Genomic DNA, 24,226 nt, shown 5'->3' with positions numbered 1-24,226 from the left:
GGCTCCAGCAAGTAGTGAGTTGCAGTAGTCCAGGCGGGAGATGACAAGAGCCTGGATTAGCACCTGCGCCGTCTCATCAGTGAGGAAGGGGCGAATCCTCCTGATGTTGTAGAGCAGGAATCTGCAGGAGCGTGTAACCGATGCAATGTTTGCTGAGAACGACAGTTGGTCAGAGAGGGTGAGAGAGGATACGAGAGGATATGAGAGGATGAGAGAGGGTGAGAGAGGATGTGAGAGGGTGAGAGAGGATACTGGAGGATACGAGAGGATACGAGAGGGTGGAAGAGGATACTGGAGGATATGAGAGGGTGAGAGAGGATATGAGAGGATATGAGAGGGTGAGAGAGGATACGAGAGGATATGAGAGGGTGAGAGAGGATACGAGAGGATATGAGAGGGTGAGAGAGGATACGAGAGGATATGAGAGGGTGAGAGAGGATACGAGAGGATATGAGAGGGTGAGAGAGGATACGAGAGGATATGAGAGGGTGAGAGAGGATACGAGAGGGTGCGAGGATGTGAGAGAGGATACTGGAGCCCGTCTACAAACCAAATATCAGGAGACACAGCTTACGTATATAATACCCACTCACAGCTCTGACCGGTTTCCTCTCCAGAGCAGCCGAGGCTCATGGGTGTCGTAGTATTTAGAGTACCAGTACCAGCAACCCCTCACATTCCACATCTGTACGTGTGACGCCCTGATGTTTCTCTCTCCAGGTGTGGTGTTCCACTACCGAGCCAACACCAGCCGATACACTCTGGACTTCTCTGGAGCCGTGGAGGCGTGTCGCTCTGCAGGCGCCACCATCGCTACACCCGAACAGCTCACGGCTGCCTTTGAGGACGGCCTGGACCAATGTGACGCCGGCTGGCTCTCCGACCAGTCGGTCAGGTGTGTAATGAAATCTACATTTACTACGTCTGTATCTATATCTGTACATGTGACTGTGACTGTATCTGAGAGGTTTCATTTTTCTTTAGTTCAGCAGCTGAACACCTTCCTAAATACTCAAAACTAATAATTGTTTTGTTGGAAGCTGACTCCACTCCACTAACTCCAGCAGAAAATAAGATTTTAAGGACCACAAATATTGACAGTAATGACATTTATTTATGTTTGTTTGTCAGGTATCCAATCACAGAGCCTCGTCCCGGCTGTGCAGGAAACCTGTTGAGCCGACCGGGAGTGAGAACGTACGGCGTCCGAGACCCGACAGAGGAGTACGACGTGTACTGCTACGTAGATAAACTACACGGTGAGCAGTACAAGTACAAGCAAAAACATTTAACGGAAAAGTTACATATCGAAATCAGTCTGATGTCTGAGTGTTTCAACGAGTCAGAGCTAGCATTAGCTTAGCTTAGCATAAAGAATGGAGGCAGGAGGAAACAGGGGGGTCAATCTAACTTGCTGGACCCGTGGGTGGGTGGTCAGACTTTTGGCGAATGGAATTTTACGTTCGGGGATGCACAGCACTTTTTGCATTTTTACTCGCTGAAAGTTCTGTCAATCAACACCCGGCTTCGACTACCGCATTCCTGAGACTCTGACGCGTCGAAGGCGGGCTCATTGACTGAAATCGACCGATGATAGGCTGAGCTAGACCTCCATACACACACAGGGACTGGAATTCAGACGAGAAAATCCCATGGATGAGAGCCAGAAACAGGCTCTGAGAGGAGCCTGGCTCTCAAAAAGCATTCTTCACTTTATCCCAGCCAAACCTTTTTGAGGGACTACTGACAGGTTGTGCTATGATTTGGGAGAGTTTTTAGGCTCTCAGCTGCATTATTTCAAAAACACAATAAAAGTGCTTTTTTTTCAGGCGAACCTGAATATTTTCAATTTGAGCTGTGTAATATCTTCATGTACTATATTAACCAGCAACATATACACAATATTTACTCATCTGAACAATCTCACAAGTGTTATCTGAATTATAGCATCAAATATTATTAAAATAGACCTTGTAGTTACAGAATTGCAGTCTCTTTAGTATGGGTATGCCATTTTCGAGCAGAGGCCTACAAATAGGGCTAGAGCTTAAAATGTTTTAAAACCACCAAATGTTTATTTTTTATCTGTTTTAGTTTGTGCACAAATTAAACTAAACTAAAGTATAAAAAAACATACAATGTTTGAGTTACTTTGGACAAAATCGTCTTATTAATATGAATCTAAATGCAGGATTTTTTTCAGTGTTTTCAGCTTGAGATGCATCATGTGGCTGATTCAGCTCTGCAGCTGATTGGTTGATTGATCTTTAAATTAACTGATCAGAGCTGTAGGTAGCATCATCAGAGTTAAACAGTCAATAAACTGCAGAATTAAACCAGAATCAGTTGAAGTTTGCTGCTCCACAACATGCATCATTAAATCCTTTCCTGTCTCTTAAATGAACTACGTACTAACTATTGAATGAACTTTGTGTGTCTGAAGGCGATGTCTTCTTCCCGTCCTCCGTCAGCGGTAAGCTCTCGCTGCAGGAGGCCAGAGACGAGTGTGAGAAGCACGACGCCGTGTTGGCGTCTCCTGGTCAGCTGTTCGCGGCCTGGAGGGCGGGGCTTAACCGCTGTGACTACGGCTGGCTGTCGGACGGCAGCGCCCGCTACCCGGTCACCGTCCCCAGGCCTCAGTGCGGAGGAGGCCAGCTGGGGGTCCGCACGCTCTACAAGTACAAAAACCAGACCGGCTACCCGAACCCCACCGACAGACACGGACTCTACTGCTTCAAGGGTGAGACTGAAACCCATCACACAACTATTTATTACACGGAACGGAGTTTAGCCTTTTAGACTCTGACCTTTAAGTGGCTTCAGAGCAGCAGGAGTTACAAACAGATCGATGCTATAAAATACTTTATTGTTGACTTCCTACGATTTCTCTTAAGATGTGAGTTCTTGTTCCCTCTGCTGGCGGGATGGAAAAGCAGGTTTTCTTTAAACAATCTCCAAAACGACACCGTTTATCAGCTAGAAGCTGTAAAACCGCGTCATTATAGTCAGATTTTAATCTTTCCGACGGTCCTTGAACACATCACGTGTGACGAACGCTTCCGTCAGAAAAAGTAGTCAAAACGAAGCTTAAAAATATTGATATTTCATCACAAACATTTTATTCTTCATGTCTCATTATAAATGTCTCCTCTAATAAAGAGTTCACTTTAACCAGAGTGTAAAACATTAAAGTGTGAAACTATGACGTCATGAGTGATTCATCTGAGACCAACAGTCATGTGACTACAAGGAGGAGACACTCTGACTGAACTACAGGAAGTGAACACAGGGAGGAGAGGAGGGAGAGGAGAGAGGAAGAGGAGAGAGAGGAGAGAGAGGAAGAGGAGAGGAGAGAGGAAGAGGAGAGAGGAGAGGGGAGGGGAGAGAGAGGAGAGGAGAGAGAGGAGAAGAGAGGAGAGAGGAGAGGAAGAGAGGAGAGGGGAGGAGAGAGAGGAGGGAAGAGAGGAGAGAGAGGAAGAGAGGAGAGAGGAGAAGAGAGGAAGAGAGGAGAGGGGAGAGAGAGAGAGAGAGGAGGAGAGGAGAGAGGAGAAGAGAGGAAGAGAGGAGAGGAGAGGGGAGAGAGAGAGAGAGGAGGAGAGGGGAGAGAGAGAGAGAGAGAGGAGGAGAGGGGAGAGAGAGAGAGAGAGAGGAGGAGAGGGGAGAGAGAGAGAGGAGGAGAGGGGAGAGAGAGAAGAGAGGAAGAGAGGAGAGGAGAGGAGAGGAGAGGAAGAGAGGGGAGAGAGAGAGAGAGAGAGAGGAGGAGAGAGAGAGGAGAGAGTCCAACAGAGTCTCTACACGCAGAATTCTGCAGACACATTTTACACAGAAACACACCAACAGATGCATGTAGAGCAGAACTAGGCCGATACCCACTGATCACTAACATTCAAAAGAGAGCACTCACATTCTTCAATCACCTTAGATCCAGCCCCCCAGACACCCTCCACTCCAAAGCCCTCCGAACCCAAGACCTGAGCCCAGAGAAGAGTCCCCTATGTCAGCTGGTGCTGAGACTAGCTGCCTCCTCTCAGACACACGGGGACCAGTCTCTCAACAACACTGCTCTCCAAACACCAACCAGAGTAAAACACATCATGGCGAGATGTAAAGAAGCCTATCTGGAGCACTGGAGAGAGGAAACTGGGGGCCAAAGCAGACTGGAATGTTATCTGGCCCTGGAGAGAGACTATGAATTGGCAGAGTATCTCTCTACAGTCAGAGATATAAAGCAGAGACAGAACCTCACCAAGTACAGAGAGAGAGAGACACAGAGAGAAAGAGAGAGAGAGGCTCAGTGACCACAAACTGGAGATTGAAACAGGACGACACAAAACGTCATGGCAACCAAGAGAGAACAGAACATGTGGTCACTGTGGGACTGGTGAGGTTGAGACGGAGATGCACTTCCTCCTAAAATACGAAACATTCCATAAAATTAGGAACATCTACCTAAACAAATTTGACTCTGATTTCAGATTTTTAAAAATCGAGTGATATCTCAAAATGAAAAGTCCTCCTAGGAGAAGGAGAGAGGGCAGACCTGCTGCCCAGTATGTACTAACATGCCACAACCTGAGGGACAGCAGGTGACGCTTTGGCGATGCCGTCTCTGGGCGTTCATGCCAACGGAGCAGATCTGAGTTTGGGTTGAATTGGGAGAGAGACGGAGAGAGAGAGAGATCTATCTATCCATGGATCTCTCTCTCTCACTTCGCTCCTCCCTTTGCTTCGGTGTCAGAGAGCTGCGGTGGTCTACAGGTAACGTGGGAGCAATGGGGGCTCTGTCTCACACCACTTTGAGATGTTGCATTAATATTATTGTTATATTGATATTGTTGTGTGTTGATGTTATTGTATGTTTAATTTTTTGATGCTTTGGTAATACTGTTTTTAAACTTTCATGCCAATAAAGCAAAATTTGAATTGAATTTGAATTTTGGAAGAGAGGAGAGAGAGAGAGGGAGAGAGGAGGAGAGAGAGAGAGGGGAGAGAGGAGAAGGGAGAGAGGAGAGGAGAGAGGAGGTTTTTTTTGGTTTTTAAAAGTCCCTTTGTTTCACTATTGCAATGAAAAACAGAAACACTCTAAATCATCACTTAATAATCAGAAAATCAATCAAATAAAAACAAATAACCAAAAACAAAGCACCAAAGAACAAATAAACAATCAATTTCAATGATCAATATGTTCAGAAGTTCACCACCAGCTCTCCACCAGCACCCACTGAGCATAAAATGCTCCCAGTAGTCCATCTGTCCCTGAAGGCCTGTAAATCGTCCACTGTCTGGTAGTAGGTGTGTTCCACCCTGAGTCGGGCTTTCAACAGTCCCTCCATAACTTTCACCGGATCTTCACTACCGGCACCCCGAGCCCGATTCTTCCGTGTCAACCAGATGGCCAACTTGGCAGAACCAGATAAAAAGTTTACCATTGTATGGACAGCCTTCTGTTTTGAGCAGTATTTTGGACCGAAGATGAACAACATGAAAGAAAACACCTGTCCAAGACCCTGAAACCATCTTTTTAACCGTTCAAAGAGTGCTGAGAGCCGAGGACACTGAACAAACAAGTGTTCCAGGGTCTCAGTCTGACCGCAGAAATAACACTCCTCCCCAATTTGTGGATCCAGGTGTGCCCGGTATCTGTTGGTGGCTATAGCTCCATGTACAACCCTCCACTGGAGGTCTGCTGTCCGTTTTTCAACGGGCAGCTTGTACATGCACCTCCAGCTGCCTCTCGGGGAAGAACCTGGGCCAAAGAACTCGGTCCACCTCGACTCTGTCAACCCTGCCAGAGAGCGGAGGTTCACAACCTTTACACAGATTTCATAGATAGCTTTTTTCTCTGCTGCCTGAAACTTGTCCAGGTGAGGGGTTGTGAACGTCAGCAGCTTGTTTCCTCCCCCCTGCCAGTCCCCCACCGCTGGGGCAATGAGCAGAGTGGGGGGGGGTGTACTCACTCTCTTCATCCCATTGGTCAGACAGAGTATAGTTTCCTGCAACTGCTCTCAGGCGTTGTGGCAGGGCGGCACAGACCTCCTCCACTATTCTATTGGTCAACCTGACAGACGTGATGTTAGTGTTCTGTCTGAAGGTGACCATAGATGCTGCTGTTAATGACATCTTCACCAAATGTCCCAGTTTAGTGCAGCCGGCTTCTCTCAGACGCGTTCTTAGGCTGGCAGACTGCAGCGTTTGGGTTCTAATGAAGCTGTTGAAGATCAAAGGTTCCTCCAGCAGCCACACACCCGGAGTCTCATCAGCTTTACGTGAAATGTTAAAAATCTGCCACGCCTGCAGAACAGAGCCGTAGAACGGCGTCAGCCCGGCCAAGTCCACTTCCTCAGGTTGTAGGAGAAAGAGCTGCTTATCATATCCCAACCGCCCAGCTCTCCTCAGCAGCAGTCGAGCCGTGTCCATCCAGCTGGGGCCACAGCCATAGAGCAGCTTCTGTGCAGTCCGGAGTATGAAAGAGGCGATCCTGGACTGGATATCAATGAGACCCTGCCCCCCCTCTGCCACAGGCAGATAGAGCAGCTGCTGCACGAACCCAGTGCCGGCCGGACCAGAAGAAGTCCACGACAGACCTCTGTATCTCTGCTATGAGGCCTCCAGGTGGCGTCAGAGCGATGAGTCTGTGCCACAGAGTCGAGGCATCCAAGTTATTAGCAACCAGAACTCTTCCCCTATATGACAACTGGGGTAGTAACCATCTCCACCTAGAGAACCGAGCACACACCTTCTCCTTAACTCCCTCCCAGTTCTTTTTCTCAAAAACCTCAGAGCCCAAAAACACACCCAGCACTTTTAGACCTTCTTTTCCCCACTGAAGACCTCCAGGCAGATGAGGCACCGTCTGATGTCTCCACTGTCCCACCAATAAAGCTTCAGATTTTTCCCAGTTCACCCATGCAGATGAAGCCCTCTCATAAAGAGACAAAACATCCTGCAGACATAGAACATCTCCCTGGTCCCTAATGAAGATGTTTACATCATCAGCATACGCAGACACAGCGAGGGGACTACAAAGACTGGAGGACCCAGGCAGTGACAGACCACTGAGCCGACTTCTCAGCCTGCACAACAGAGGCTCAAAAGCGAGGCTGTATAGTTGTCCTGAGATAGGACAACCCTGCCTTATCCCTCGCCGTACAGGGATCGGTCGACTCAGGCCAGCTCCCATTTTTACCATACATTCAGCACCCCTGTACAGCAAACCCACCCAAGCCAAGAACCCATCACCAAGCCCAAAAGCCCTGAGTGCAGAAAACAGATATGCGTGACCCACCCTGTCGAAAGCCTTCTCCTGGTCTAGTGAGACAATACCAACATCTACATCGTGGAATTTACATACATCAAGCACATCACGGATGAGAAAGATATTGTCCATAACTGTTCTATCTGGGATACAGTACGTTTGGTCGCTATTTACAACCACTTCCAGGTAGTCTCTTAGTCTGTTAGATAAGGCTCTGGAAAGCACCTTATAGTCTGTGCAAAGCAGGGCCACTGGTCTCCAGTTCTTAAGAAGGGCCAAGTCGCCCTTCTTGGGCAGCAGAGAGAGTACTGCCCGCTGGCATGAAACAGGAAGTGATCCTGTTTTAAAACATTCCATCAAAACAGAGTGTAAGTCAGAACCGATAATGTTCCAGAATTTCTTAAAGAAATCCGAGGAGAGACCGTCGATTCCCGGAGTCTTTCCTGAAGCCATCTGGTTCACTGCAACCGTCAGCTCCTCCAGCGTCAGCTCTCCGTCCAGCATATCCCTCTCTGCTGGACTGAGCTGGGGAAGACCCTCCAGGAGCTCCTTACTGCTCTCCGTACAGGATTGCTCTTCCCCAAAAAGAGCAGCGTAGAAGCCCACGGCATGGGTCCTCATCTCCCTCTGGTCAGTGGTTATCCTGCCTCCTGGGAGCTTCAGACAGGTCATCCGCTTCCTCTGCGCCACCGATCTCTCCAGGTTGAAGAAAAACGAGCTTGGGGCATCCATGTCCTTCAACTTGAGGAAACGGGACCTGACCAGAGCTCCTTTCACTCTCTCTTGCAGGAAGGAGCTCAACTCCAACCTCCTCTCCTTCAGCAGTTGGCCCACACCGGGATCTGGGTCTCTCTGGAAGCCCTCCTCAATGATCTTTATGTTGGCTTCAAGGTCTTTAACAGCAGACTTGATTATAGCGGTGGCGTTTGAGGTGTACTGCTGGCAGAACACACGGATCTGTGCTTTTCCGACCTCCCACCACTGTTTCAGAGAACTGAAACGAACTTTTTCAGTTTTCCACTGCTGCCAAAGAACCCCAAAGCTCTGACAAAAAGTGCTGTCCTGTAGAAGTTTATTATTAAAATGCCAGTAGGAGCTAACCCTTTCACCTGGTGAGGTTATCAAGCCTAAACTGACGAGGTGGTGATCAGAGAACCCAACTGGACTGATTGTGCTGTTCTTCAGTCTGGAACTGAGACTGCGAGAGATGTAAATTCTGTCCAGCCTGGCTGCACTAATCCTGTCGTTGCTGACTCTAACCCATGTGTACTATCTGTTTAGTGGGTGTTTTATTCTCCACGTGTCCAACAGATCTAAGTGTGTGATGACGTTGTGGAGACTCTGAGCTGACTGTGGGTGTGGTTCCTCACTATTCCGGTCTATGGTGAAGTCTAGAGTACAGTTAAAATCCCCTCCGATGATCAGTTGCTCCTGATGGCAGCTCTGCAGTTCGTTTTGCAGCGTAGTAAAGAAGCGTGCTCTTTCTGACCCCTGATTCGGTGCATATATGTTCACAAAGCAGTAAAGCGAGCTCTCTATCTCTGCCCTCACCATCAGCAAACGACCCTTCACCACCTCAGTGACTGACAGGACGGTTGCATTAGCTGCTGTTCTAAACAGCACGGCTACCCCGGCACTAAGATTGGTGCCGTGGCTCAGGGTGCATGAGCCCTCCCACCATAAACCCCAGTCTACTTCATCTGATGGAATGGTGTGAGTTTCTTGCAAAAAGAGGATGTCCAACCTTTTTTGATTTACAACCTCCTGTATTAATGCTCTTTTATGCCCGTCCCGCCCACCATTGATGTTTAAAGACCCTAAATTGAAGCTCTGCATAGAAAGGTCAGAGGATGGAAGGAGGTAAGACAAGATAAGAAGTAAGCAGTGGAAAGTGGAAAACCCCGTGTGACACATGATCATGTTAAACTGTCTTAGTTTTTTGAACTCTTCCACTTTTCCTTACTTTCCTCAAGATTGTGATGTGTTTCTTTAGGCGGAAGCGCTTTTTTCCATCTAGAAGGTCCAAACCCACCTTTCTCTGCGCCACCCCAACAGATCGTATGAACTTCTCAATGTCAGGGAAATAATCACTCACTTTTGCAGATCTATTGTAAGTTACATCCAAAAACGAGTTTATTTCCTCTAGTGAATACAGATCAGTGCCTTTAATGCACGTTTCAGAATTAGATGCAACATCTGATTCACTCTCATACTCCATGTCCTCTCCCTCACAAGACAACTGGCTGTTGGACACAGACCCTACACTCTGTCCTTCATCTAAGGCTATGGTGAGATCTCCACCTGCAGAACCTGTAGCTGCCTCTTCACAGACTTCTACCGACTGTGGTGGTGCTTCGGTACCAGATGTAGTGAGGTTCTGCGCCACCACAGAAGCCTGCTGGTTGTAAGACTGGCCCTGATCCTCCTTATCAACATTATTGTTATCAGCAGAAGACGAAGAAGCGCCGCCGACCGCACCGGCGGGAGCCGCCGCGGCACCAGGCTCCGCCTCCGCGCTTCTCTGCTGCTTGTGCGGACACGCGAAGCGTTTGTGTCCTACATCTCCACACTCAAAGCATTTGATCTGTCCCGAGCTAGCGTACACCATGTATGAACCCTCCCCGTGTTTAACCCTGAAGGACACCTCCAGTGTTTGTGTAGGTGACTCCAGGAACATGAAGACCTGCCGCCTAAGAGACAGCACGTGCTTCAGTTTGGGATCCTTACACCCCAAACTGACTGTTTTAAATCCGCTGGCAAACTTTCCAAACCTGCGCAGCTCATTTTCTAACAGCTCGTTCGGTATAAACGGCGGAACACCGGACACGGTGATCCGCGTAGAGGGCACTGAGAGCGGAGAGACCTGCACGAAGCTGTCCCTGATCAACACGCCGCTCTCTATCAGGTTGTGGACATAAGCCTCGCTCGCCACGAACACAACCACAGCTTTATTCATCCGAGATGCAAAGGAGAGTTTGTCATGTCCCACCTGCTCTCCGACAGCCAGCAGCACCTCCTCTACTGACACGCTGCTGTCCGGTGGAACTACCCGGACTCCCTGCCGGATTGACGGGCGTGGCGTCGCGAAGGACGCCATCCTCCCGAACAACACCAAACACCACTAATCACACGTTCTACCGATAAATACACTGCTCAGTATCTCACCTGATCACGTGCAGAGACAGAAGAGCAGAGGAACAAATCCCAAAGCAGCGAAAACACATTCAAACCTCCGCGACACTCTCACGTCCACCACTCACACTCACACGCAACCGGAAACGGAAACAGAGAGGAGAGGAGAGGAGAGGAGAGGAGAGAGGAGAGGAGAGGAGAGAGGAGAGGAGAGAGGAGAGGAGAGAGGAGAGGAGAGAGGAGAGGAGAGAGGAGAGGAGAGGAGAGGAGAGGGGAGAGAGGAGGAGAGGAGGGGAGGAGAGAGAAGAGGAGAGAGGAGAGGAGAGGAGGGAGGAGGGGAGGAGAGAGGAGGAGGAGAGGAGGGAGGAGGGAGGAGGAGAGGGGAGATGGGAGATGGGAGAGAGGAGAGGAGAGAGGAGAGGAAGAGAGAGGAGAGGAAGAGAGAGGAGAGGAAGAGAGAGGAGAGGAAGAGAGAGGAGAGGGGAGAGGAGAGAGAGAGAGAGAGGGGGGAGGAGAGAGGAGGAGAGGCTGTAGAAATGTACATAATCTATGTATATTAAACGGGAGAGAACAAACCCAAACAAGAGAAGGATAAACTCCCTCTTCCTCGTTTATGAAGGAACGCTTTTCCTTTTTTTTTACGAGGGGAAAACCCAACGCATGCACTCTAACACAGATCCAGATCCAGCAGAAAGGGGGACGGGTCCCTAATGGTTCACAGCTGGACCCGGACCAACAAACACAGACGGAGGGAGGGAACTCCCTCATGTAACATGGTCATTAAAACAAAGAGTACATTAGTCTGTGCAGCTAAGAACCTGGTGTTCACTTTCACAGACGAGCTAACGGCTAACGGCTAACTGACGTAAAGGAGAGTTCATGTACAGTGAAGTGACAGCATGAGGACAGACCCCAGCACAGCCACATGACGGCAGCCAAACACATGACTTCATATCTGGGCAGAGCTGATCTCAGTCAGGGTCTCCGACACGCTGCGAAACACCAGACCAGGACTCAGCTGGTCCACAGAGACCACGGACCAGGAAACACCTTTAAGAGTGTTCAGTGGTGGAAGAAGTACAAGGACACGGGGTCTCCACCCAACACCACCCGCCCAACACCCGTACCTAACACCACCCGACGTAAACCACCCCCGCCCCACTGCGGGGCCCTGACAGCCCGGTTGGAGGGAGTCAGTACCGTTTATTGAAGCATTATGTGACGTTAACGATATGAACTCAACAGAAAGGAGCATTGTGTGAGCTATGGAGGCCTGCTCCCTGTCTCCTCTCATGTGGAACGTATTCCATCATAATGAGATGTACATCTTTTGGTCTGTTTAGGATTGTAGCTCGTGAGCGTTTGGAGAACAAAGATGGATTCAGGCTTTAGGAAGAGAAACCAGTTCACTGTAGACTCACATATCATTTACCTAAAAATAAGACCACATCATTAGTGACGGTTGTTATTCTGACTCAGGTGACTTCATGCTGCTGCCTTTCCTTTTATAGCTGTGAGCTAACGGCAGTCTGACAGACAGCTACGTCATTAGCATTTTCCAGATATTACCGTTTTCTTATTTTAGTGAGTCACTACGATTCTGATTCATTCTGGAAACATTTTTGTCTCGGACACAACTGGTGTTAGCTCCACCGGACTGGACCCAGACTCTGGGTTTAGCATGTTTTAGCTCTCTCAAGTCAAGTCACTAACACCACCCTCCCAACACCACCCGTCTAACACCACCTGTCTAACACCACCCTCTCACCATCATTTATTTGAGACTCTGATGACTCCTTGTGAAACACAGAACAATGTTGATGAACTTTAATATCTTCAGTCATTGATGAAGTTTGTTACGAAAATGATGAATGACAATATAAACTCACTAAACGGAAATAAACCTCAACAACTTGTAAAACAACTTGTAAGGTGGAAAAAGTTAGTCAGTTGCTCTGTTGAGTGAGCTGCATTCTTTCTAGTGTCCACCAGGGGGCGACTCCTCTGGTTGTATAGAAGTCTATGAGAAAATGACTCTACTTCTCTCTTGATTTATTACCTCAGTAAACATTGTAAACATGAGTTTATGGTCTCAATCTCTAGTTTCAAGTCTTCTTCAATACAGCATGATGTTCATTTAGTACATTATGGTCCATTTAGAGTCAAACAGACCATAAAGCAGGGGATGCTTTAGGGCGGGGCTACACAGTGATTGACAGGTCTCTACCAGAGGCTTCGAAACATCAGTCCACAAACCAACGGGTGACGTCACGATGACTACGTCCACTTCTTATATACAGATTATGGTCTAAACACCATGAATAACATGGCCGAGCTTTAACCAGACTGAGGTTTTAAAACCCCCGTCTCTTCTTCTCTGTTTCCCTTCCTTACAGCTAAACTACCAGAGCCGACTACTACGAGTCCACCGATGACTCCAGCTGAGTCCACCACTCCAACACCCGGACCCTTAGCTCCTGAAAGAGCTGAAATTCAAACACCAGAGCCTGTCACATATTCCCCGAAAGAGAGACCACACACCTCGCCTCACACAACAGCCTCCGTGACCCCCACGGCCATGTTAGACGACTACGCCGATTTTGACCCGTACAAAGTAGGGTCGATACCAGTTTTGCCCCCCATGCAGCTTCCTCCCTTACCAACCAGCATATCGCATCCCCCACAACTTGACACCTTCCACGGGGAACAGGAGGGAGGCCGAGGTGAGAGCAGCGGCGGCAGCGGTGAGGGAGGCAGCAGCGATGGCCGCTCGAGCGGGGCTGAGGTGGGAGCAGCGGTGATCCCGACGCAGCCGAGTTGGCTTCTGGAGACCACCACAGGGTCTGAGCTGGGTGCGAAAACATCGAGACCGTCACAGCTTCTAGACGTCACCGCGGAGGTGGTCGTTCCAGGAATCCACACCCCAGAACCAGGCCTTCCAGCCGGGACCAGAGAAGTGGGGAAACAACCTGCAGTTGTTTTTAAGGAGGATGTCACCCCTGGAACTACATCGCAGTTTGACTTCGACTCATCACTGGCCATTCCTGTGGATGGGGAGTCTTCAATCAAACCGCCTTTCCATCTCATCATCGTCAATGTGCACGATCAAAATCAGTCAGGTGAGTTAAGGGAGGGGGGGCACTCATTAAGACAGTTTGGCCGGTTATGAATACGATTCGGAGTGTGATGACTGATGGGACCAAGTTGGGACAAGAAGTTCTGTTACAGTCCAAGTCCGTTAGACTGGGTCTGGTCCAGTCCGGATCTGTTGCTGCCAGTTGTTCTCAAAGGTCTTCAAAAACATATACACATATCGTTGCGAATGACGAAGACAAGAACATGAGATGGTTGGTGTCCATGTTTGTTTTGGTAACAAGAACACGTGACAGTTGGCGTCCATGTTTGCAGTTGATTTAAAATAGAAAGTGACGGCCCTATACCAGGATGATCTTAATACTGGTTCAGGGCCTTTTCCATTCTAGAGAGATTAAAATTCAGATTTAAAGATAATATATGACCATTTTCATGCCTTTTTCTTGACATGATTTACAGTAAACCTCAGTAAACCATAACGTGAACAGAGAAACATTGTTGGCAGTGTCAGTATCGACTCTGTGGAATTTACAGACAGGATTTACAGACGGCAGACGTTAACCTGTTTTTCACAGCAGTTTTCTGTCTGACATCTCTGACCTGGACTGAACTACAACTCATATTCATATTTCCACACATGTTTACTGTGATGTATTTCCCCTCTGCACCTTTCACGAGCCTTTTGTGCTTTGGGACCCAACGTTCTCACAGTTCACTTGAAACTGTTCGATCTTTCAGCGAGAACATTTATCTTTCAGCATTTGTTTAGACTTTACAGTAATCTGCTGTGGCCGATTTAGTTTGGTTTGTTCTCCACGAAGGAAACAGCAGAGAGGTTGTTACCTTTTGTATTTGTATGCTGACACACACACACACACACACACACACACACACACATTCTCACAGAGCCAGATGTGGAAAGTTATGAAGTCAGTTTTCTCCGTTCGGCCAATTTTGTAGCTTAACATATTGTAAACACATCACAGTGTCTCCATTTGGGAAAAGCAGTCTCATGAATACTCAGATCCATCAGAGAACATGACTCTTTCACGTTTTCTTTCTTTGGTTTTCTCACAAAGACACTGGTGGTCTGATGAGTGACTTCTAAAAAGGTTCAACTTCTTGTCTGAATATCTGCAGAAAGAGTCGACAACAACCACAAACATGAGACCTTCATTGTCTTTCCTCCGGGGAGCCGTCTGAACTGCTGTAACTAACAACTTCTCCAACAATCTCGGTGCTCTCTTTCTTTCCCCACATTTGTTTGTATTACCACCGTGGATGGATTACTGTACCGACTAACCAGGCACAGGCCGGGGGGTCCAAGTGCTCAGGGGCCCCAAAGTCCGGGCATCTGGTGACCTCGTAGTACTCCTCAGTCTAAGGCACTGGAGGGAAGTCTGGGTCATGTTTCTTCTGCTCCTAATCTTTTGATAGTAAGTGTCTGCTGATTAAAAGTCTGATCTAACATTTACTTCTACAATCCTTTCTGTTAATATTCCCCACAGAATACACAGCTGCACAATACCTAAAGAAAACAGCTTTCACTCTCGTTAACAGTGTGTTTTCATTCATACTTTCATTCATACATTCAGTGCTGAGGGAACATGTAGTGCTGAGGGAACATGTAGTGCTGAGGGAACATAGTGCTGAGGGAACATAGTGCTGAGGGAACATAGTGCTGAGGGAACATAGTGCTGAGGGAACATGTAGTGCTGTGGGAACACGTAGTGCTGAGGGAACACGTAGTGCTGTGGGAACACGTAGTGCTGAGGGAACACGTAGTGCTGAGGGAACACGTAGTGCTGTGGGAACACGTAGTGCTGAGGGAACACGTAGTGCTGTGGGAACACGTAGTGCTGAGGGAACACGTAGTGCTGAGGGAACACGTAGTGCTGAGGGAACACGTAGTGCTGAGGGAACACGTAGTGCTGTGGGAACACGTAGTGCTGAGGGAACACGTAGTGCTGAGGGAACACGTAGTGCTGTGGGAACACGTAGTGCTGAGGGAACAAGTAGTGCTGAGGGAACAAGTAGTGCTGAGGGAACAAGTAGTGCTGTGGGAACACGTAGTGCTGAGGGAACACGTAGTGCTGAGGGAACACGTAGTGCTGAGGGAACACGTAGTGCTGAGGGAACACGTAGTGCTGTGGGAACACGTAGTGCTGAGGGAACACGTAGTGCTGAGGGAAAAAAGCGTATTCTGTTGCAGAGGTGATCATCACACGGAGGCCCACCGACTCTCTGTTTACACGTCTCCAGGAAATTAGGAAAACTGAATCAGCGATAGTTTTTAATGAAATCAGTTTCATGCGGTATCGAGCTCCGAGTCCCACGAAGGATTATTTTTTTACTTGGTTAGCTAGTCTATTCGTTTGGTTCAAAAGAAGGAGCTCATAATCTGGTCACTTCTGTTCTTCCTCACACAAGAAGACTGAACTCAGGTCTGTGTTTACGTCACTCTTTCTCTCCCAGTTCCCACGATATGGGTTCCATGTGTAGCATGAAGTCTTAATGAAGACGCACAAGCGTGCATTGTTTGAGAGCGGCCCCCCCGGCAGCGACTGACCTTCAGCACAAAACCCACTGATGACATCCAGTTAAGCACCTCGGCTTGTTTTAATAAACATCAGTAGTGAGGAGCTCTGAGAAAGACGTCTTTATATTGTTATTCTGACCGTTATGAGTCAGAATGACTGTCAAATTAAACCAGAGGTTGGAAGGTTCCTGGTTGAGTTCTTGGTCTTGTTTGACTCTGTTGAGTAAGTAAAGTATGAGTAAAGTCACTTTGTTATACTGTCAATGGATCCTGGTCCCTGTCTCTCAAGCTCATTATGAGTCACTCTGGTTTCTCCAGAGGAAATACGGTATTTTTATGTAAAGTATTAATTTTGCAAGAGATCTGTAGGCAACCTTATGTTAAGATTTCGGTTGAGTTTGGGGAACTAATGATTATTTTCATTATTGTTTAATCTGCTGATCTTCTCTATTATAGATCAAAAGTGTCGTCTTTATAAAACCTACATATCCGTTATTACATAGAGAAATATTACAAGTCGCACATCCAATGATGTCAATCAATGGATGAATAAAGCACAAGATGCTCCTGTCTTTGGCTTTGTTTGTTGTCTGCGTTTGCTTTACTTGTCTGCGTGACTTTGTCGTCTCATTTTGTCCGTTTCCTGTTTGTCTCTAGTGTCCGACATCCTGGACCTCCTGAACCAGCCTGTACTGGGCCCCCAGTTCCCCCAGATCACCGACCTCTCTCAGGGGACCAGTGAAGCGGTCCAGGGCAGCGGAGACGTGGATTCTCAGGATGTTTCTCCCATCGACCTGCCTCCGAGTGTCAGCTTCATCAATGGAAAACACGAGGTACCGACCACACTGGGGAGTTTTTAATCAACACGTAATTCATGTTTTAATTGGGTCCATGAATAAATGTTGACGTGCATGTTCTCGTGGTTTGATCAAGAGGTTTCGCTGCTGCTTTTATATTCATTCAGTCCATAAATCTGTGACTTTGTTCTCTCAAAGTCTTTACATGCACTAAATAATTGTGTTTTTGCCTTTATTCCAAAAAGACAATTTTCCAACTAAGCTGTCCACTTGAATAATGAACATTATTATTCCACTAATATTCTTGTTTGTATGCAGCCTCAGATTAACATCAGCGCTGGTGGACGTATGTTAATCTGAAGATAGTCCATTTGGAATAAATCTTAACTCATATTATCCAAATGGATATTTTACTTACATGACATATTCTGAGTAACAGCAGAATGTTCGTGTGCATATCAAAGCATTTCAAGTCTTTGAGTAAGACTTTGATTTAAAATAGTTCCCAACATGTGACCATTTATCAGCACTTCACATTATTGTTTAGTTTTTTCTTTTCCTCAAAGTATTTACCTGAAAATTATACTTTTAATTCATTTTTTGATTTTTTTGTCATAGTTTTCTTTTATGAAATTAACTAAAGAACTCTTCTCTGATCCAATCAGGTGACATTTGAGCCAGAGGTGCCGGAGGAAGCCAGAGGAGATCAGTTTGAGACGGCCACACCTGTCCAGGTAGAGGAGGTGGAGGAGACGGAGGAGGACGAGAGCGTGACTCCTTTTGACTACGGGGTCATAGACGTACACACAGAGGAGACACCTACAGAGACATCTACAGAGGGGACATCTGCAAAGGAGATGCCTACAGAGGAGACACATACAAAGGAGACGCCTACAAAGGAGACGCCTACAAAGGAGACACCTACAAAGGAGACACCTACAAAGGAGACACCTACAAAGGAGACAGCTGCAAAGGAGACAGCTGCAAAGGAGATTCCTAGAAAAGAGATGCTTACAAAAGAGACGCCTGCAGAGGAGACGCCTACAGAGGAGACACCTGCAGAGGACACCCCTACAGAGGACACCAGTGACAGAGTCCCTCATCATACGGTCACATACCCAGACGTTGTCCCTGATCACTTTGAAGGAGTCAAAACTCAAGAACCAGGTGATCAGACGGCAACAAGAACCACCACCACAACCCCACATACTCTCCCCGTCTCATCACCACCAGGCCTGGTGTCCCCCGGTGTCTCTCAGCCTGTCTCCACCTATGAGGACATGGAAGGCTCCGCGGGCCGCGGCGACGACGAGGAGGCCGGCGCCGCTCGTGAGGGCTCCGCAGACGACGCCGCGCCCACGCCGGCCGCAGGAAGCCAGTCCGCCGTCATGACCGACGAGACAGAAATGGGTGCCACGGAGCCTCCTACTTTTGTCCCTGAAACACCGGAAACCACCACACAGACCCAGACGGAAGACTCCGAAGGGTCGGCGTCCGGAGAAGACGAGGCCTCGGGACAAGATCCTCCGGAGATGCCCGGCTTCACCGGCACGCCACCGCCGGTTTACTCCACCACCCTCCACACCCAGCGACCTCAACCTGCTGACCCGGTCACAGAGGCGGGCTCAGGTGCAGAGCAGCTGTCCGAAGAGGGGGAGGTTTCTGGGACACAGGGTGGTCCGGTTGACCCTAAAGAGGTCACTGTTACCATTTTACCAGATGTGGCAGCTGTGACTTTTGGAGACCGAACCACACTTGCCACAGACATGACCCTCCACGTCCTCGCTGCCACAGATGATAAGAAACATCCCGCTGTTACCTCTGAGCCCACAACCACTGAAGACCACCACCAACCTGGTGCCGCGCAGTCCACCACAAGCTCCTTGCAGTACGTCACCTCGCCCTTGTACACTTTCGACCACAAGACCCACTCCGTCCCCCACTGGGCTCTGGTCCCTGACCCCGCTGCCACCCCTCTGCCCGGGGAGGACTTTGTGGACTATGACTCTCGTCTGGTGGAGGCGCTCCCACAGACACCAGGAGAGACCTCGACCACGGAGCGGCCGGAGAGCAGCACCGACTCTGCGGATTCTGTGGAAGTCAGCACGGTGGACGTCAGAGGTACATGAACTTCTTCTTCAGTGGTTTTTACAGCAGCTTCCTGGTTTACCTCCAGTCTACCCGTCTGATACGGAGCCAGGAAGTGAAATCACCTGCCAATCAACCAATCAATCAGTCAGACAGTCAGTCAGTCAGTCAAGTTTTGAAACAAATCAAAATGTAATTTAAAGTGCTTTACAAATGATTGATGAGCCAAATATAGAGAGCTTAAGAGACTAATGCACAACAGATTAAGTTAAGAAAATAAATAAGCGGCTAAATAGATAAATAGACACATTTATAAATAAATAAATAAGTGAATGCATTGATCATGGTAAAGCAGTAAAATTAAATTTAAATAAAATATAAATATGTGTAGATACTAAACAACAGCATAAAAACACGTTAGACATTGTTTAACATCAGATGTTGTTTATGAGTAAAATGTTCAAAACACGACATAAAAGCCAGACTGAATAAATGTGTTTTCAGTTTACTGGTTCATAAACTAATGTCGTGCCTACAAACATTAACTTTGAATCAATACTTAAACTAACTTGTATTTACATCATCGTGTCCTTACGTAGATCTGCTGCCGTGCTCGACCAGTGTGTGTCACAATGGAGGATCCTGCTACCAGAAGAACACACAAAACATCTGCGTCTGTGCACCTGGATACACTGGGAGGCACTGTGAAACAGGTACACACACACACACACACACACACACATATTAAACAGCTGACCGCATTGACCCCGTGCTGACAGATGAGTGATGCTCATAATACTTGTGTTGTGCAGAGGTGGATCAGTGCCAGTCTAACCCCTGTCTGAATGGAGCCACCTGCCTGGATGGAGTGGACTACTTCACCTGTCTCTGCCTGCCGAGCTACTCAGGAGAGCTCTGTGAGCAAGGTGAGCTGCACCTGAGGGCCGAAGTGCTGCTGTCAGCAGAAACACGAACAAAATCAAGGCAACGCTGCAGACTGTGAGAGATGATCATTGAAACGGCCGTTATTAAGATAAACGATAAGATAGGCTATGCTACGCTATCATACGATACCATAAACGATAAGATAGGCTATGCTACGCTATCATACGATACCATAAACGATAAGATAGGCTATGCTACGCTATCATACGATAAACGATAAGATAGGCTACGCTACGCTATCATACAATAAGATAGGCTACGCTACGCTATCATACGATACGATAAACGATAAGATAGGCTACGCTACGCTGTCATACGATACGATAAACGATAAGATAGGCTACGCTACGCTATCATACAATAAGATAGGCTACGCTACGCTATCATACGATACGATAAACGATAAGATAGGCTACGCTACGCTATCATACGATACGATAAACGATAAGATAGGCTACGCTATCATACGATAAAATAAACGATAAGATAGGCTACACTACGCTATCATACGATACGATAAACGATAAGATAGGCTATGCTAAGCTATCATACGATACGATAAACGATAAGATAGGCTACGCTACGCTATCATACGATACCATAAATGATAAGATAGGCTATGCTACGCTATCATACGATAAACGATAAGATAGGCTACGCTACGCTATCATACGATAAGATAAACGATAAGATAGGCTACGCTACGCTATCATACGATAAGATAAACGATAAGATAGGCTACGCTACGCTATCATACGATAAGATAAAGGGTAGGATAGGCTACGCTACGCTATCATACGATAAGATAAAGGGTAGGATAGGCTACGCTACGCTATCATACGATACGATAAGCGATAAGATAGGCTACGCTACGCTATCATACGATAAGATAAACAATAAGATACGCTATGTTACGCAAGCTACACTATGATAGGATACGACAAACGATAAGATAGGCTACGCTAGGTTATGTTACGCTATGCTATGCTACACCACTGAAGGAGACGAGTTATGGAAGAAAAATAGAACAAACTCAACATTGACGAGTGAATTCAAAACAATGTTTTTCCAAAACAACAAAAAATACAACAAAATAAATCAGAACTGTTCACTGAAGGAAAACAAATATTGAATGTATTTGAATGGACTTAAACACACAATAAACTGCATTATAGAGTCAAACTAAAAGTGAGTCCACACACGCACACACACCCACAGACACACACACACACACACACACACAGACACACACACACAGACACACACACACACACAGACACACACACACACACACACACCCACACACGGGTGGCTCTCTGGGCGTCGGCTCCTCTCAGATTAGTTCCAGCGTTCATATTTCTCTCATGACTCAGCTGACGGAGGATCAGGACTCATGTTTTCGGGTTCCTCCCAACACTCTCTCAGCTGACGATGTCGTGTCACGTTTATGAATAATAAGCTCACATTCTTTCGTTTCATAGTTTGCTTGTTGTTGTGAGTCGTAACGCTGAACTTTAACAGATTTAATAGTCAGCGTATTAATCCTCAGATAGTTCAAATGAACTCTCTCTGACATTATTTCTTAAACCTTTGTTCAGATTTTTGAGCTCATATTATTAACGCTACATACTTGTACACAGTTATGTATTTATATTTATTCAGAGGTTACTGAATATGTATTCTTCTCAGTAACAGATGGTGGAAGAAGAACTCAGATTTAAGTTACATGAATACATTAAATAAAGTATAAAAGTACGCACTAGTGTAGAGTTACATTAATATATATCATACTTTATACATCATTACTGATGCATTCAAATATAATCATTTTTTTAATGTTGCAGCCGGCTGAGGTGGTGTTGATTCTAGATATTTTATATAAAATATGAAAGTACTTTATTTAACAACAGAAGACAGTCGCACACACACACACACGCACACACGCACACACACACGCATACAATTTGATGAGAAATAAACAAATCAAAGTTGCTTAATCAGCAGTATTCCAGACCCACCAGCTGTGGTCGTCTTCATGTAAATGATCCAGTTTAAAGTGTAGAATCTGTGATGAACATCGAGGACTTCTCTACTGTTTATGTGACGCCCTTTATTCTGGGAAACTGATCCGAGTACTTCCTCCTCCTCTGAACCACAGACACTGTAGATCCTCTGCTGACCACCGTACTTCATTATCAGTAATAATTTGTTGTTCCTCCTCCCTGCAGACACGGAGGTTTGTGGATTCGGGTGGAAGAAGTTTCAGTCTCACTGCTATAAGTACTTCACACACCGGCGGACGTGGGACACTGCTGAGAGGGAGTGTCGGCTGCACGGCGCCCACCTGACCAGCATCCTGTCTCAGGAGGAGCAGCTGTTTGTCAACCGTAAGTCCACCAGGGGGCGACTCCTCTGGTTGTATAGAAGTCTATGAGAAAATGACTCTACTTCTCTCTTGATTTATTACCTCAGTAAACATTGTAAACATGAGTTTATGGTCTCAATCTCTAGTTTCAAGTCTTCTTCAATACAGCATGATGTTCATTTAGTACATTATGGTCCATTTAGAGTCAAACAGACCATAAAGCAGGGGATGCTTTAGGGCGGGGCTACACAGTGATTGACAGGTCTCTACCAGAGACGTATACGGCGTCTCTACGTCACTCCTCCTCAGTCCACATATGGTCACTTCTGTTCACTGGTTGAAGCAACCTCACCAGATTCACTTTACATTGGTGTCATTAACATATGGTGAATATTTCTGCTTCCTCGTTATGTTTAACTCACATTATTTACCGTACGGGTGCAGGAACACAGTTTTATAATAAATAAATAAAATATAAATGATACTTCCCATGATGCACCATTGGATTCTACTGTAGAACCAAAACTCCTGATCTCAGACCCAAGTAGCTGAAACCTGATTTTCTTTATTCTATATTAAGACTATTTTTGTGCCCTTTGATGATAAACTAGACAACTATCTAAAGTTTTAAAAGCTGTTTTAGTGCACTTTGTTTGGAAAGAAGCCGCTCGTATCTGAGCTCTAATCCAAAGATGACTGTTGGTGAGATAAAAACAAAGAGTTTCCAGACACAACCAGAGCAGACGAGAGCTTCATGTAAACTGTCTCTCAGTTTATTGGGGGAACTGAGATGAAATGGACTCGTTTACGACGTCTTGATTTACCTCAAACACATCATCTCCTGCTCTCTCTTCTTGCAGCTTGGTGGAGTGTTTGCTGTTCTTATTGTACGTTAAATGAAATAAAGTTCCTCTCTGATGAGTGTTTATCTCTGCAGGTCTGGGCAGTGACTACCAGTGGCTCGGCCTCAACGACAAGATGTTCGAGAGAGACTTCAGGTGGACGGACGGAAACCCGATGGTGAGACGATTTAAAACGTCGGTCTGTGGATGAACCGCGAGCATCTAAAGAAAGCGTTTTATATGAAATAAGGAAGACTAGCTCCACCAGAACCCAAATATCTCAACAAGTATTGGAAGCATTGTGGATGAATCGTCTGACTTTTCAACATTTTAACGTCTCCGATACATTCGTTTATGACCAAAAACTGCAGAACTGAAGACATTCAATCAGCCTCGGCTGGACTTTTGAGCTAAACTGCTAATTAGCTAATGTTAGCATGCTAACACGCTAAGCTAAGAAGGGGAATATGGTGAACGATACACCTCAGCGTGTTAGCATCTAGACGAGCTCCAGAGCTGAGACGACAGAGTTTGTTGTTTGATAGTCCGATGGGATCAAATTGCATGCTAACATGCTATGCTAACATGCTATGCTAACATGCTATGCTAACATGGTGAGCATTACACCTGTGAAACCACAGCATGTTAGCATAGAGAGGAGAAATTCCCTCCACTTCCTGTTAGAAATAAATACGTTTGATGATTTTATTGATAAAAATAATACAAATTAAAAACTGGGACGTTTGTAAACAAACAATAGACTAATCATCCATTGTTACAGGTTTTTACAGGTAAAGCCTAAAATATTACGTTGATATTGACATCATTTGTTTCGGAATGTTTAGCAGCAACATTTCATCTTCGGCAGGAACTTGTTTTTCGTCCTGATGACACAATTCTCTCACGTTCAGCAGTTGAAGCATGTGATCTGGATTAAGCTGTGGAAACCTGATACTGGAGGAGGGGGGGGGGGGGGGGGGGGCTCTGCTGTTGTAACGTGTTATCACTTAGAGGCCCACCCGTACTAGAGGTGACACTTTCTACAGTAGAGAGCATGTTTCTGCAGCATGTCGCTCATATGTTCGTGTTGTATGTAACAGAGAGCTCTGTAGAGGCTTAGAGGAGGTGGAAGACTCAGCAGCACCACCGTCTGGTGTCTCTGTGAATTAC

General features: G+C 46.7%; 1 protein-coding gene across 3 annotated transcripts in view; it reads left to right on the top strand.

The window, feature by feature from the left end:
• The window catches only part of vcanb (versican b), a 38,752-nt gene that overhangs the window by 10,820 nt on the left and 3,706 nt on the right, over positions 1-24,226 (top strand). For 2 of the 3 annotated variants that reach the window (XM_076078202.1, XM_076078201.1), the window contains exons 4-13: positions 721-895; positions 1,132-1,259; positions 2,444-2,740; positions 12,784-13,506; positions 16,677-16,852; positions 17,482-18,937; positions 19,504-19,617; positions 19,717-19,830; positions 22,078-22,236; positions 23,152-23,234. In XM_076078202.1, coding sequence (XP_075934317.1) covers positions 721-895; positions 1,132-1,259; positions 2,444-2,740; positions 12,784-13,506; positions 16,677-16,852; positions 17,482-18,937; positions 19,504-19,617; positions 19,717-19,830; positions 22,078-22,236; positions 23,152-23,234 — 3,425 coding nt within the window. Of the gene's footprint in view, positions 1-720; positions 896-1,131; positions 1,260-2,443; positions 2,741-12,783; positions 13,507-16,676; positions 16,853-17,481; positions 18,938-19,503; positions 19,618-19,716; positions 19,904-22,077; positions 22,237-23,151; positions 23,235-24,226 lie in introns of those variants that run through there. The other variant, XR_012947636.1, reaches the window with a different exon arrangement.

This window comes from Anarhichas minor, unplaced genomic scaffold, assembly GCF_050575085.1.
Source record: "Anarhichas minor isolate MPS153535 unplaced genomic scaffold, ASM5057508v1 ptg000064l, whole genome shotgun sequence".
NCBI classification, from domain to species: domain Eukaryota; kingdom Metazoa; phylum Chordata; class Actinopteri; order Perciformes; family Anarhichadidae; genus Anarhichas; species Anarhichas minor.
Note: the sequence above shows the minus strand (reverse complement) of the source record. Positions and strands in the feature narration are given on the sequence as shown.